Here is a 17,668-nt window from a genome sequence, read left to right on the forward strand (position 1 = left end):
TTAGTAGCATGTAAGAATTTTATTAATAGTATGCTGTATAATTTTTCATTGGTAGTCTGTAAGAACTTGTGTTCATTGACTTAATAAATAATAATAAATAAATAATAAAACAACAAAAAAAGACATGACACACTTACAAGCTGCTTTGATATACTAATACCAATTGGCTGAACGAAGAGGATTGGATCTCCTCCTTCCTTTCTCTCCCAACTCAGAGGATTTCCCCCAAAATTTGCTGCCAAATACGGGTCCTAGTTTGCGCCGGGCTCCTCTTCAATTTTTGGCGGGACGGTACCTACATGTGTACATCTTTTATGCGGACTCCGAACAGTATTTGGCACAAATACAGTCGAAGTGTTTGCCAAACCACTGCCGAGGGGCGGCCCCGCTTAGCAAAACTTTTTTCTAATTGAAAAAAATTGTTTCTTTATGTTTGGTACTGCGAATGAAATACTCAAGCCAATACACAGTGGTTTTTCTAAACGGAGTAGTATCTCGGCGGTGATTTGGCAACACTCCGAGGGTATGCCGGCCATGAAAGCTTCTAAGTGAAAAGTCATCTGCCTGGCAGATGTCTTTCGGAGTCGGCGTAAAGCACAGGTCCCGTCCCGCCAATTTGTAGGAAGAATTAAAAAGAGCACAACGCCAATTGGAAGAGAAGCTCGGCCTAAAATCTCTGTGGAAGCTATCGCGTCTTGTATTTATTTATTTAATACTCAGTGCTCAATCTAATGGCTTACCTCACAAACAGCGACAGTTATTTAGTTTTATGTGAATAAAAGTTTAGGTTTTTTCTCACCAAATATGTATCTATTTAAATTTTTATGCCTTTCATTAAAATGAAGTGGTATATTTTTTCACCTATCTGAGAGTTGTAAGTCCTTAAAGGAGAAGAGATAGACCCGCCAATAAGTACACCGAATTGATCAGGATGACGATCTAGTTAATCAAGCCATGTCCGTCCATCCGTCTGTCTATTTGAACGCAAACAATTCCCTCAATTTTTGAGATATATTTATGAAATTTTGTCAACGGATATATTTTGGTGTCGTATTAGATATTTGTCAAAACTGGCGGATCATATCACTATAGCATATATCTCCTATACAACCGAGTTTTTAGATAAGAGGTTTTTTTGTTAGAAGCTTCAAATTTTTTAGTTAAAAGCTTCAAATTTTACCCAAATGCTTACATCCAGGGAGGGCATACATTGTGGTCTGAAAAAATTTTATAGATCAGTGGTACATATAGCATATATCCCATAGAACCGATTTTTCAGATAAGAAACATTTAGCAATTTCTACACCATTTTAACTGCTACAAGCTTCAAATTATACACAACGATTACGTATGTATATAGTAAATATTGGTGTCTAAAAAAATTTTAGCGATCGGTCGTATATACATATAGTATATACCCCATACATGGTTTCGCCATGGTTTAACACGCCATAAGTGAAGTAGGCGAGTAAACTACGAAATAAAGAATATTTTACTATACGGAGTATTTACGTTATTTGTTCGACAATTCAGCTATTCGAACATAATAACAGAAGGGCATAATCGCCAGGTGTTTCCAAAATTCGCTACAATACCATGTCAGTGTCGCCAGGAGGGTCCGTATTAATAAAGACAAGTAAGGAAGGCTAAGTCCGGGTGTAACTGTAAGTGCAAGTTTTGCTATATCCCGATGGACTGACACTAACCGTAGGACCTCTTTGGTAAGTTTGTGAAAATAAATATGTCCTTTTTAGATTTTCCTTTCTAAAATTTTTCTGGTACGTATCCAAAATCCGTCCTTAAAGATCAATTAAGTGTCACAATTTCATCAAAAAAGTGCAATGCATGAGGCCAATAAGTCAGATAAATAACACGGGAATGATTTTTAAAAGAGTCGTACAAGGGGCAAAATTTAAGCAGTTTATGCACCTATTAGGCACCATATCGATTATGATCATATGATATACGAAATATGGCTCATATCGGTTGACCAACGCAATTAGGGAAATTCATTCATTTCGGACTCCCGAATGAGCTCATAATGAGCATAAAAGCTCCGAATTATGACTCCTTTCTGACTCCAAATGTTTTGAAAATTAATATTTCATGATTGTTTTTAAAATTTTCAGTTACAATTATTTAGAATAAAACAAAATTTAAAAATTTTTTTGTGGATAGAGTTGCCATGAACTCCAACAGAGAAGTTGCCGATAATGAGCAACAAAATTTTCTGTGTTTAAACAAAATCAAACAGTCATAACCGAAATCGGAAGGCTAAATCAATCAGAAGTTCCGAGATAGAGGAATTGAATTCAAAACTCTGTCATATCCCTACTAAAATTATAAGATCTACTTTAATTGAATTCATGTACATTTAAGATAATTGTTGTATGTAAGATAATTGTAAAGAGCATAACAGTTTTACGTGTTTGTTTTATAGCTTACGATTTCTCGAACATGTTCGAGAAGAGATTTCTCGCGAGTCTCGCCTTCTCGCGAGATTCTCGAATCCCGAATTTCTTGTAAAGCTCGCGAGATTCTCGAATCTCGAATTCCTCATAAGCCTCGCGAGACTTCTCGACATTCAACTTAATCGATTCACTGGCTGTTTTGTATAGATCTTACGATTTCTTCTACAGCACAAGCAAAATGTCCGCAAAACCACATGTAAAAAACTCCGAAATGTATAGAAAATTACCAATGCAGCGACTGAATTTAAAGGCGAGAAGATCGCGAGCATAAGGAGTAATTCGAGTTTCGAGAACCTCGTGAGCGTTACGAGTAATTCGAGGTTCGAGAATCTCGCGAGCCTTACGAGTAATACGAGATTCGAGAATCTCGCGAGAAGCCGTGTTCTTGATGTCTCGTTGAAAAGTAATATATTGCGAACAAAATTATATTTATAATAAATATGTTTTGAGTTAAATGTCATTGAGCAATATAATCAACAAAAAGTCACAAGAAAAAAAAGCCAAGTGTATAAATACTGTCCATACAGCGACTAAGTAAGAATGTCGAGAATCTCGCGAATTTACGAGTACTTCGAGACACGAGAATCTCACGAGAAGTCGAGTTCTCGATTTCTCGTGCCTCGAAAATCTCGCTTGTGTTCGAGAAGAAATCGTAATCTCTAGTTTGTTTGCTTCATATATTTACACATTTTCCATATTTAGACAATACAACTTAGACCTTTTTTGTTTTTATACTCAAGTATATTAACTTTGTTCGCATAACGGTAATCCGTAACGGCATAAACTAATCGATATAGATATAGACCTCTATATATCAAATTGATCTGGGGGAAAAAAGAAATTCATTTAGCCATGCCCGTCCGTCCGTCTCACTGTGGGGTATCTGATCAATCTAGCAAGCCAAAACTAAAACAGCAGTTATTTCTGTTAAAAAAATAGTTGTCTCACTTCATTGTTATGAAAGGAAGTATTTGACAGTAAATTCACGGTGTTCCGCGCAGAATTACTATGGCTCGAACCCCGGTTTCGGTGGGACCCGGGGTAATTTTTTGGCATTACATATGGGTATCAAACGAAGGGTATTTTACTCCGCATTTCTATTGATACTTTTAAGTAGGGTTGCCACTTAGGGTTGCCACCTCACCTTCTTTTTTATATTTCTTTGTATATCGACTACCATCTCGGAAACGGCTTAACCGATTTGAATCAAATTTGGCACATCGATATAGTATTACATTCTAAGACTTTTCATCCAGGTGTTGCCACTGAGGATTTTTTCACAAGGTTGTCAACTTGTGCCAATAGGAGTATCAGTCTCTTACAAAATTGATCGAAAAAAGAAATTCATTTATCCAGTCCGTCCGTAAACACGATAACTTGAGTAAATTTTGAGGTATCTTGATGAAATTTCGCTATTTAAATGAACGAAATCGGACTACAACCACGTCCACTTTTTCGATATCGAAAATTTCGAAAAACGGAAAAAGTGCGATAATTCATTACCAAAGACGATTAAAGCGATGAAACTTGGTAGGTGCGTTGACCTTATGACGTAAAATAGAAAATTTGTAAAATGTTGAACAATGGGCGTGGCACCGCCCACTTTTAAAAGAAGGTAATTTAAAAGTTTTGTAAGCTGTAATTTGGCAGTCGTTGAAGATATCATGATGAAATTTGGCAGGCACGTTACTCCTATTACTATATGTGTGCTAAAGAAAAATTAGCAAAATCGGATGACGAACACGCCCACTTTAAAAATTTTTTTTTTTAAGTCAAATTGTAACAAAAAATTAATATCTTTACAGTATATAAGTAAATTATGTCAACATTCAACTCCAGTAATGATATGGTGCAACAAAATACAAAAATAAAAAAGAAATTTCAAAATGGACGTGACTCCGCCTTTTGTCATTTAATTCGTCTAGAATAATTTTAATGCCATAAGTCGAACAAAAATTTACCAATCCCTGTGAAATTTTACAGGGGCATAGATTCTATGACGATAACTGTTTTCTGTGAAAATGGGCGAAATCGGTTGAAGCCACGCCCAGTTTTTGTACACAGTCGACCTTCTGTCCTTCCGCTCGGCCGTTAACACGATAACTTGAGCAAAAATTGATACATCTTAACTAAACTTAGTTCACGTACTTACCTGAACTCTTTTTATCTTGGTGTAAAAAATGGCCGAAATCCGACTATGACCACGCCCACTTTTCCGATATCGAAAATTACGAAAAATGAAAAAAAATGCCATATATCTATATCAAATATGAAAAAAGAGATGAAACATGGTAATTGGATTGGGTTATTGACGCAAAATATAACTTTAGAATAAACTTTGTATAAGTGGTGTGACACCTACCACATTAAGTAGAAGAAAATGAAAACGTTCTGCAGGGCGAAATCAAAAGCCCTTGGAATCTTGGCCGGAATACTGTTCGTGGTATTACATATATAAATAATCTCTTTTAAAACCCTCATTAGTACCTTTAATTTGATACCCATATCGTACAAACGCATTCTAGTCACCCCTGGTCCACCTTTATGGCGATATCTCGAAAAGGCGTCCACCTAGAGAACTAAGGCCCACTCCCTTTCAAAATACCCATTAACACCTTTCATTTGATACCCATATCGTACAAACACATTCTAGAGTGACCTCTGGTCCACCTTTATGGCGATATCCCGAAATGGTGTCCACCTATAGAACTCTGGCCCACTACCTTTTAAAGTACTCTTTAATACCTTCCATTTGAAGCCCATGTTATACACACATTCCAGGGTTACCCTAGGTTCATTTTGTTAAATGGTGATTTTCCCTTATTTTGTCTCCAAAGCTCTCAGCTGAGTATGTAATGTTCGGTTACACCCGAACTTAGCCTTCCTTACTTGTTTTATTCTGAAAGAGTTTATCCAAATTGCGAGTTTTGATCTGAAGGTTATCCTATATATTAATAAACAATAAATAGCTAGCTGGGAGTAGTCGGCTATTAAGGATATTTAGGTACGCAATCCATATTCTGTCATTGCAAATATACATACATATGTACATATGTAAATATACAAAAATCAATGAAATCCTCGCCACAGGTAGTCATTTACAGCGAATGCAAGATACAAGATATGTATATGCTTATATACATATCTGTACTTAAACCTATGTGGTGAAAAAGAATACATATGTACATAAGTGTTAGCTGAATTATGAGTAATATAAAAGGACAAAAGATAGACGTAGGGTTTAGTTATATTTAAACATTACAATCAAACGCGTTTTTTTAAAAACGCGTGATCATAATGTAAATTGTGAAAAACCTGAACTAAGAAGAAGTGAAACCCGGACAACAAAAACAGTATCATTATTGTGTGAATTCCTGCCAGACACCTCAAAATGACAAACTATTGCAGCAAATTGGAAACCGGAAACCGGAAACATAAAGGCAAACAACCGTAAGGCGATTGGAGAAGTGTATTAAGGTATAAATAAGAAAAACGTTTATATTTTGGTGCTTGAGACCATGCCTAGGTTAAGTAGACAGTCAGGAGATGTACGACGTAGAAACGTTAGGAGAAGTGTGCAACATTTTCGGGAGGATAGTGTAAACAGATTGGGTGAGCAATCTCAAAACACCATCAACCGTTCCCTTCGCAGGTTAGACCCAGACGTTCGGTTATTAGAGCAAACTAGGAACACCCGTGCACAAAGAATTTATCGCGAAGATCCCGAAACTCGCTTTCTAGAGCAGAATAGAAATCTCAGGCACGCAGATCTCGTCGAGGAGATCCCGAGTTTCACTCCCAAGAGCAAATTAGGAATACCCAAGAGCATAGACTACGGTGCGAAATATTAGCTGCTCGTTTATTAGAGCAAAGAAGAAATACCCGGGAACGCAGATCCCGTCGTGGAGATGCCGAAGTTCGCTCACAAGAGCAAAGCAGAAATAGCCAGGAGCATAGATTCCATTGCGAAAGTCCGTCCGTTCGCCTAGTAGAGCAAAGAAGGAATACGCAGGAGCATAGGCTCCGTCGCGAAAGTCCGTCCGCTCGCCCAGCAGAGCAAGGAAGAAATACACGACAACGTAGATCTCGTCGCGAAGATCACCAGATTGGATCCGAAGAGCAAGATAGAAATACCCGCGATCACAGAGAACGGCGACAAAACTCTTAAATTCGCTCGGCTGAGCAAAATATTAATATTCGCCAACGTAGGCTCCGCCTCGAGAGTCCGATGGTTCGGTCTGAAGAACAAAGTAGAAACACACGGCAAGAAAGATTAAGGCGGGGAAATTTACTAATTCGTTCGGAATATCAAATAAGGAATAGCCAGGAACATAGAGGTCGGTGCGAAAACTCTGAAATTCGCACGGCAGAGCAAGCTAGAAATACACAAGAGCGAAGATCACGTCGGCGTAATAACTTTGTCAGGGTTATGGAGCAATCCTAGAACACTAGGTCTCGCAGACTTCTCAGAGAAAGATCTAGGATGATAAATATCGATTTAAGACGACGAGTTCTACGTCGGGTACATCTTCATAGGGAAAGTATAGAATGAAGGCAAACGGAAAATGAACAACTGGTAGAGAGAAGTATATTAGCTAGAGAAAATCAGAACACAGAAACCGAAAACTTTGAAACTAACGTTGGTCCGACACGATTTAGGCAATCATATATTCGGAGCATTAAACTGGGGCCAACAGAAGTTTTTATTTGCTGTGGTGGCTTATACCAAGTTCGCCCTCTAAATTTTGAAACCATTTCTCGAAGGCATCCAAATATATAATCCGCATTTTATTTGTCCGTCCGAAGATGGAAATTATAACTTTTGCGCGACTTGTAGAAATTCAGTGAAGAGTAATAATCTTCCAAAAATATGTTTAGCTAATGGATTAGATTTTCCTGAAACTCCTGAATGTCTAAAGGATCTCATGCCAGTAGTAGAACGTCTGATCACACCCAGGTTGCCTTTTATGACAATTCGTCCGTTGGCTTATCAAGGGCAGGGTTCGTTAAGGGGTGCCGTTGTTAATGTTCCTATATCAGTGAGAGATATAGTTACTTCACTACCGCGTCATTCGACGAATCGCATGTAATTCAAATTCATTTAAGAAGACGTATGGAATATAATCATGATTATATGACAGACACAATACGGCCTTCAAAAATCATGGAAGCACTCCGATATTTAATAAATTCTCCCTCATATCGAGAACATAATAATGAAAAAAAAACAGGAATGGATCACAAATTTTACAAATCTGGAAGATGTTCCTTTTATTGTATCTTTTGAAGATGCTACGTTAGTTCAAAATATTTGTGAAGAACAAAATATTTATCGAGCTCCTCAGGTCCCACACGAAGAAATGGTTGAGGAGTTAAACCCAGGGGGACAGGAAACTCTTACTGATAATATTCCAGCAGAACAATTTGATATAAACCGTTTAGTTATTGCCCCAGGGGAGGGTCAACGGCCACTTGATATAATTCAGGATACTAATTCAGAAGAATTGTCATTCCCCTCAATTTATGCCGGACAGAAACGTTCTTCTACAGAGACGTATAGCAAAATTGTGCGCTCTGAAATCCGTCGTTTTGATAGAAGAGCTTGTACTATTCTCAAGCTCTTTTACAACTATAAGAAGTTGGAATTACTACAAATTAAAAATAGAAACTCTATCTGCCTTCGAAAATTTTCTGGGAGCAATCAAGCCACAGCCCATAACATTTTAAATGAAAATTGTGTGCAAAGCTTGATTAAGCATGATGATGGGTTCAGGATGTTCAAAGGGGTAAAATCTTCGCCTGCTCATTGGGAGGCGGAAAAGAAGAAAGTTATTGCCATGATTCGCCAATTTGGCCTTCCTACTTTTTTATAACTTTATCAGCTGCAGAGTCTCAATGGCTAGAACTTTTAATTCTTTTTTCCAAAACAGTTAATTCTAGGGAAATTTCTGAAAGCGATGCCAATAATTTATCTACTCAAGACCGATGCCGTTTAATCCGGTCGGATGCGGTAATATGTGCACGATATTTTGACTATCGGTACAGACAAATGCTAAAGTTGTTCAAGGAAAATGGAGGAATTTTTGATGAACACTTTGTCAAGAATTTTTACTGGAGAGTTGAATTCCAGCAACGAGGCTCGCCCCACGTACATGTAATGTACTGGCTTCACAATGCTCCTCGAGCCAATATTCAGAATCCGAAATCATTCCCGCAAGCTATAGAATTTATAGATAAGTATGTATCTACGCAAGGATCTCTTGTGAACTTGGGAAACTGTCTAGAATATCAAAGGCATAACCATAGTCGATCTTGTATGAGAGAAATAAGGGGGCAGCAGGTTTGCCGTTTTGGAATTCCATATCCTCACTTCCAGAAGACACACTCATTTTAGATATTCATAAAGAGAAGTTTTCAAAAGTTCATAGGATTTTAAATTCAAATTTAACCGCTTCCGATATTAAAAATTTTAACAATTTTGAAAATTTCCTCTCTCGTGAAAGAATAAATATGTCCTTTGATGAATATTTACTGGCACTTAGATCTACTTTATTAAAACCAACAATTTATTTAAAAAGACAGTTTCAAGATCGGTTTATTATCGCCTACAACCCGACAATATTAGAACTTCACTGAGCTAATATGGATATCCAATACATTTTAGATGCATATGCTTGCTGCTCCTATATAATTAATTATATAAATAAGTTGAATACGGGGGTTTCCAGACTACTAAACGGAGTTATGGCTGAGGTCAGCGCTGGAAACTATACAGTAAAGCAGAAACTTCAACACATAGGGCATACATTTATATCTGGAACGGAAATTTCTGCACAAGAGGCTGTTTATTGTTGCATTGGACTCCATCATTCGGAGGCAAGCAATGCAGAGATATTTATTAATACCTCTCGTCCTGAGGAACGGGTGCGCATTTTAAGCCTAGGGCACAGATTCAGAATCTTCCCCTAGATTGTACTGATGTATATGTATCGGGCAGTCTAGATCACTATGTACAAAGACCTCTTCAACTGGATACAATTTGCCTAACTGACTTTGCATCAATGTATACATTTGTAAAATATCTAAGAGCAGAACAGGATAATGACATCCAAGAGAAAGATGTAGAAAGTGAGAATTCCACTTTAAGTGCAGTACCAATCCCATTACTAGACAATAGTGGTTTCATTAGAAAACGTACAAAGCCGTGTGTGGTTCGTTCTAGAAGATTTAATCCAGACACAGCTAGAGCTGATTATTTTAGAGAAATGGTAATACTCCATAAACCTTGGCGGGATGAGCAGACTAAGGTAATCTATAATGATAACGAGCAGACGTGTGTAGTAAATCAAATTTCAATTGAAGAAAATCGAAAGAAGTATGACGTTTTTGAGCAACGGGAACTTGAGAATGTCTTAAGTAGACTAAGAGAAGAAGATTTCGCCACAACAGATATGGATGTAGTAGATGACGAGTTTAGGGTTTTCGGAATTCCTGAAATTAGCCCTAATTTAAATTTGCTAAATCTGCCTGGAGAAAGCTTAGACGATAATTATAATGACTCAAATATCAATATAAGGATGATTAAACTACCACCCTTAATTCCCGTTGAAGGGCTTCTTTCTTCCAATCAAATGCTTAATATTAGACAAAGATCTTACTTGACTCATATATTGCATAACTATAAAATAAATCAGCCTTTTTATGAGTTTGTAGGTGGTGGCGTAGGCGTTGGCAAGAGTCTTTTGACATCAACAATATACAAAACTCTCAACCATCGCTTTAATTCTGTTCCTGGTTTAACCCTGGCTCCATAAAGATTCTTCTTTGTGCCCCTACGGGAAAAGCAGCTTTTGGAATAGGTGGAATCACACTGCACTCCATATTTTCATTACCAGTTAATCAGTCTAATAGGGAATTACGCCCGCTTAGCATTGATGTTATTAACTCAATACACACAAAACTGAGTGATTTAAAGCTAATTATTATCGATGAAGTATCCATGGTAGGCGCTCGAATGCTTAGCTTTATTGACGCCAGGCTAAAGCAAATTTTCAAAAGCACCTTGCCTTTTGGTGGCAAATCCGTGATTGTTCTTGGTGATTTGCGGCAGCTATCTCCAGTCGGAGACAGGTTGATTTTTTCTCCGAATCCCAATGACAACTATAGCGTTTTGGTTGGTTCACCTTTGTGGGAAATGTTCAAATATTTTGAACTAACTGAGATAATGAGGCAGAGGGGGGACCAACCATTTGCATTAAACAATATGGCTTCTGGCTCAATGACGAACGAGGACATATCGTTAATTGAAGGCAGGATTGTTAACTCAAATCAAATTCCTGATGAAGCAATTCATTTGTTTTGGTCGAATGAACAGACCAAGAATTACAATACCCTTAAGCTTAGCCAACCTCCAACTAAACCTTATTATTCAACCGCAAAGGATGTGGTAAAAGGAATAGCTATAGAATGGCAAAGAGAAAATATTTTAGAGATGGTAACACTTTTTAAAACTGCTGAAACTCAAGGTCTTCCATATAGCTTACCACTTAAGGTTTCTGGAAAGTATATGATCACGGTGAACATGAACACAGGTGATGGTTTGGTGAATGGCGCCAATGGGAAACTTATGGAGACAAGTTTGCAATCGTCAATTCCTTCAACTTTATGGATAAAATTTTCAGAACCTTCGGTTGGGTTGATCGCAAGGTCACAGTAGCCACATCCCCACGAAGAATCTTGTACACCTATTCAGATGACAGTGAGGGCCTTTCAATATCATCATCAATCAACAATTAGATCTTTCGATCCATTTTGTTTATCCGTCTTTTTGGGGAAATATCATTTCCCACTATAAGACATAATTTTAGCATTTGAGCCACACTTTAGATTTCATTAGAACAATTTAGATTACCACAACCCTTTTCAATATAAAAGAAATGAACAGGTAACAATTGAGAGAAGGCAATTTCCAATAATTCCTGCGAAGGGAATAACAATACATAAATGTCAGGGAGCCGCATATAGCCAAGTCGTGGTTCATATTCGGCAACGAATGCCCAGGTCTTCCTTGTATCTTGCTTGCAGTCGAGCTACGCAGCCAGGGGGTATTCATATTAGGCAATTTTACGCCCCCTAGCCCATTTTCGGAATTGATTGTTTTAAATACTACAAAAGCTTTAAAAACAAGGTTTAGTTTTATGCTTTCTCGCACATCAGACCTCCAAATATTATTCCACAATGTTCAGAGCCTTAACGCTCATACAAATGATGTCAGAAACGATTATCTTATGTTGACCTCTGACATTCTATGTTTCATTGAAACCTGGAGTTATCCCTATGATAATTTTGAAATCCCCGGGTTTACGCCACTAAACAATCTAAGGATAGATAGTACTGAAACAGGAAGTAGAAATAAGAGGGGTGTTTTGGTTTATGCAAAATCTAAAATTGTTGCAAACCATATTAAATCGATCACTTATGAAACCGTCCGTACTTCTGTTTTCAACTAATAACCCTCTTTTCCTTATAAATCACATGAATATTGAGGAAATCAAATATTAAACAATTATTGTTGTAAATATAATAAATTATTGAAGCTTTGAAATAAATAAGTAATAGATAAGAATTACTATTATATTTCACGTACCTATATGTATTATATATAAATTTCAGTGCAATTCTGAGGAAAACATTTCCTCAGAATTGCACTGATATATTTTGTTTAGATGCTAAATAGACCTTTAAAGTATGAGCCATTGTTATTGGCCCCATCGCATCTTCCACCTAAGGGTTCATATTTATAGGGTCCTATTTCGGCATCTAAGCAAAACTTTTTTTCCTAGTACCGAGAAAAAAAAAACAAAAAAATTAAAATAAAAACAACCTAATGTATAGTTATCATATATGTATTTATTTAAATATTAGATGATAAGCGTGGCTATTTGTTAAGACAACCTAACTCGATTTAGGATATTGGTGATAAGTTGACCAATAATATAAAAATTATTAGCACCTCAGCCATGTTGGTCACTTGTTTTAATAGATTGCCACACAGTTATTTAAATTGTTTCTCAAGCTCATATAACTGAAAACGGTTAGTGAGGACATTAAATTTATAATTATATTATTATAAATATTGGCATGCACACATATTTACGTAGAATTTTAAGTAAATATATAAAGGTTTATAATCAGTTTACCAAATAGTTGTTACCGCTGTACTATGATAAATATATAATCAATCCGCTCTAAATTATGTTTCATCTCTATTTTGGATACACGTCAAAGCAAAGTCATAATTTGAAGTAAGTAAGGACGTCTAAGTTCGGGTGAAACCTATCATTATATACCCAGTTATGTGTTCTCAAGGGATTTTGATTTACGCTCTGCAAAACTTAACAATTTTCTTCTACTAAATGTGGGCGTTGTCACGCCCATATTCCAAAAGTCTAAATTTATCTCGATTAGTTTATACCGTTACAGAATACCGTTATGCGAACAAAATTAATATACTCTGTGAGCTCTGCTCATCTGAATATAATTATAGCTGTGTTGGTTCCGTAGGGTTTCGTAGATGGTTTATAAGTGGTTTTTATTTCCATATCACATACGTTTGGGAAATATCGACCAAATTGTAGACCAAGGACGATTTTTTTTGGAAGGATTATCCTTCAGCCTTTGTCAAATAAGGGAAAATCACCACGTAGGAAAATGAACCCCGAAATGTGTTTGTTTGTATGACATGGGTATCAAATGAAAGTTGTTAATGAGTATTTTAAAAGGGAGTGGGCCTTAGTTCTATAGGAAGCCTTTTCGAGATGTCGCCACAAAGGTGGAACAAGGGTTACTCTAGAATGTGTTTGTACGATATGGGTATCAACTGAAAGCTGTTAGTGAGTATTTTAAAAGTGGGTGGACCTTGGTCCTATAGGTGGACGCCTTTTAGAGATATCGCCATAAAGGTGGACCAGGGGTGACTCGAGAATGTGTTTGTACGATATGGGTATCAAATGAAAAGTGTTAACGAGTATTTTAAAAGGAGTGGGCCTTAGTTCTATAGGTGGATGCCTTTTCGAGATATCGCAATTTAGGTGGACCAGGGGTGATTCTAGAATTTGTTTGTACGATAGGGGTATCAGCTAAAAGGTGTTAATGAGTACTTTAAAAGGGAGTAGGCCTTAGTTCTATAGGTGGACGCCTTTTAGAGATATCGCCATAAAGGTGGACCAGGGGTGACTCTAGAATTTGTCTGTACGATATGGGTATAAAATGAAAGGAGTTAATGAGTATTTTAAAAGAGAGTGGGCCTTAGTTCTATAGGTGGACGCCTTTTCGAGATATCGCCATTAAGGTGGAGCAGGGGTGACTCTAGAATTTGTTTGTACCATATGGGTATCAAATGAAAGGTGTTAATGATTATTTAAAAGGGAGTGGGCCTTAGTTCTATAGGTTGACGCCTTTTCGAGATATCGCCATAAAGGTGGACCAGGGGTGACTCTAGAATTTGTTTGTACGATATGGGTACGAAATGAAAGGTGTTAATGAGTATTTTAAAAGGGAGTGGGCCTTAGTTCTATAGGAAGCCTTTTCGAGATGTCGCCACAAAGGTGGACCATGGTTACTCTAGAATGTATTTGTACGATATCGGTATCAAATGAAAGGTGTTAACGAGTATTTTAAAAGGGGGTGGGCCTTAGTTCTATAGGTGGATGCCTTTTAGAGATGTCGCCATAAAGGTGGACCAGGGGTGACTCTAGAATGTGTTTTTACGATATGGGTATCAAATAAAAGGTGTTAATGAGTACTTTAAAAGGGAGTGGGCCTTAGTTCTATAGGTGGACGCCTTTTAGAGATATCGCCATAAAGGTGGACCAGGGTTGACTCTAGAATTTGTTTGTACGATATGGGTATCAAATGAAAGGTGTTAATGAGTATTTTAAAAGGGAGTGGGCCTTAGTTCTATAGGTGGACACCTTTTCGAGATATAGCCATAAAGGTGGACCAGGGGTGACCCTAGAATTTGTTTGTACGATATGGGTATCAAATGAAAGGTGTTCATGAGTATTTTAAAAAGGAGTGGGCCTTAGTTTTATAGGTGGACGCCTTTTCGAGATATCGCCAATAAGGTGGACCAGGGGTGACTCTAGAATGTGTTTGTATGGTATGGGTATCAAATGAAAGGTGTTAATGAGTATTTTAAAAGGGAGTGGGCCTTAGTTCTATATGTGGACGCCTTTTCGAGATATCGCCATAAAGGTGGACCAGGGGTGACTCTAGAATTTGTCTGTACGATATGGGTATAAAATGAAAGGAGTTAATGAGTATTTTAAAAGAGAGTGGGCCTTAGTTTTATAGGTGGACGCCTTTTCGAGATATCGCCAATAAGGTGGACCAGGGGTGACTCTAGAATGTGTTTGTATGGTATGGGTATCAAATGAAAGGTGTTAATGAGTATTTTAAAAGGGAGTGGGCCTTAGTTCTATATGTGGACGCCTTTTCGAGATATCACCATAAAGGTGAACCAGGGGTGACTCTATAATGTGTTTGTACGATATGGGTATCTAATTAAAGGTATTGATGTGGGTTTTAAAAGCGAGTGGCCCTTAGTTTTATATGTGAAGGCGTGTTCGAGATATCGACCAAAATGTGGACCAAGGTGACCGAGAACATAATCTGTCGGGTACCGCTAATTTTTTATATATGTAATACCACGAACAGTATTCCTGCCAATATTCCAAGGGCTTTTGATTTCGTCCTGCAGAACTTTTCATTTTCTTCTACTTAATATGGTATGTGTCACACCCATTTTACAAAGTTTTTTCTAAAGTTTTATTTTGCGTCAATAAACCAATCCAATTACCATGTTTCATCCATTTTTTCATATTTGGTATAGAACTATGGCATTTTTTTAAATTTTTCGTAATTTTCGATATTGAAAAAGTGGGCGTGATCATAGTCGGATTTCGGCCATTTTTTATACCATATAAGGTGAGTTCAGATAAGTATGTGAACTAAGTTTAGTAAAGATTTATCGATGTTTGCTCAAGTTATCGTGTTAACGGCCAACCGGAAGGACAGACGGCCGACTGTGTATAAAAACTGGGCGTGGCTTCCACCGATTTCGCCCATTTTCACAGAAAACAGTTAACGTCATGGAATATATGCCCCTACTAAATTTCACAAGGATTGGTGAATTTTTGTTCGACTTATGTCATCAAAAGTATTCTAGAAAAATTAAATTAAAAAGGGCGGAGCCACGCCCATTTTGAAATTTTCTTTTATTTTTGTATTTTGTTGCGCCATATCATTACTGGAGCTCAATGGTGACATAATTTACTTATATACTGTAAAGATATTACATTTTTTTTTAAATTTGACTTAAAATTTTTTGTTTAAAGTGGGCGTGTTCGGCATCCGATTTTCCTAATTTTTATTAAGCATAGATATAGTAATAGCAGTAACGTTCCTGCCAAATTTCATCATGATATCTTCAACGACTGCCGAATTACAGCTTGCAAAACTTTTAAATTACCTTCTTTTAAAAGTGGGCGGTGTCACGTCCATTGTCCAACATTTTACTAATTTCCTATTTTGCGTCGTAAGGTCAACCCACCTACCAAGTTTCATAGTTTTATCCATCTTTGGTATTGCATTGTTGCACTTTTACGGTTTTTCGAAATTTTCGATATCGAAAAAGTGGACGTGGTTGCAGTCCGATGTCGTTCATTTTAAATAGCGATCTGAGATGAGCGCCCAGGAACCCACATACCTAATTTCATCAAGATACCTAAAAATTTACTCAAGTTATCGTGTTTACGGACGGACGGACGGACGGACGGACATGGCTAAATAAATTTCTTTTTTCGCTCAGATCATTTTGATATATAGAAGTCTATATCTATCTCAAAGTTAATATACTCTGTGAGCTCTGCTCAGCTGAGTATAATAAATTGGCTATTCATGTAGGCGTTCTTATCAGACTTAAAACTTTACTTACTACTCTACTTACTCTATTACGAAAACAAAACATACTGAAAAAAATAATATTTAAAAAAATAAACTGATAATCATGGTGACGTGAATAGACTAAATGTGTTTTATGTTTAGAATTACTAAAAACTGCTTGGAATGAAGCCTGTAGAATGAACATAACAGCTTATAGCGCGGAGGACACGATAATCTTGATACATATTTTCTATCCTTACAGCTGAAAATACGAAGCTGACGGTTGCCACCATCGAAGGAGGGGATGTTATTGCCAGTCAACGTGAACCCAACAAAGGAGCTCAATATTTTGAAAGCGCATTAGAAGCGACAAGTAAGTAAAGCAAAACAAATCTAATTGAATTATAACATTAATTGACTTTCTGGAAAGCTACTTTGTAAACAAACCATCTCTTTGAATAACAGTTATTTACAGTTTTGACAAATTTGATAACTTCTATTCTAGTCAGAAAAAAGTATGAGGCCCGTACTTTTATTTTTTCTATCCAGAATAAAAGTCTTAACAAAATGTTTCTTTAAATACCCCACCAAACCGGCAAATTTCTTACAGCACATTGCTGAAAGTATTTTGTAAGCCGATTAAAAAGATTTTCGCTATTCTTGTGCGCATGTCTTATAGCGTTTTCTTTTCTGGCAAACGTGTTATGCTTTTTGTACGCCGCGCAAGGATTGTAATTATATTTTGTTCTATTCTAAAAAGCAGGTAACGCTTTTATGGGGTATTTCGTTCTTATGTGAAAATTGGTGCCTGCTCGCAATGCAAAAGCGTTACACTTTTAAGTGGCAATTAATGGTGACTTATAACCATAAAACCATAACCAGATAAAACAGCTGATCGAACCTACCTTATGGAAATCAATGTAATCGATTAACGGTGCCATATCATAACGCTAACGCCATAATCATACCATAGCCAACCAATTGGTTTTTGTATTCTCGTCATATCCATAACCTAAAAATATTTGAGTTGGTGAATTTAATAACTTTTTGTAGTTTTATTCATTTTTTTCCATTTACTTAGGCAACAATTTATTTCAGAAAAAAAACGCTATTAGAAAGAATAGTTTGAAACCGCTTTATAGGCCTGATTACATTCACCACGGCAGCTACAAAGTGACATGTGTCAAATTATGTTTACACATGTTTTTATGAGTATCGTTATTTTCGGTGCGTCGGAGGAGCACGACAATCAA

General features: G+C 36.9%; 1 protein-coding gene across 1 annotated transcript in view; it reads left to right on the top strand.

Annotated features, from left to right (window-relative positions):
• Nucleotides 1-17,668, top strand: part of LOC137248132 (uncharacterized) — a 105,933-nt gene that overhangs the window by 74,515 nt on the left and 13,750 nt on the right. Inside the window, exon 2 of the mRNA XM_067778999.1 lies at nt 16,678-16,788. Coding sequence (XP_067635100.1) covers nt 16,678-16,788 — 111 coding nt within the window. The remainder of the gene's footprint in view (nt 1-16,677; nt 16,789-17,668) is intronic.

Source organism: Eurosta solidaginis, chromosome 4, assembly GCF_040869045.1.
Source record: "Eurosta solidaginis isolate ZX-2024a chromosome 4, ASM4086904v1, whole genome shotgun sequence".
NCBI classification, from domain to species: domain Eukaryota; kingdom Metazoa; phylum Arthropoda; class Insecta; order Diptera; family Tephritidae; genus Eurosta; species Eurosta solidaginis.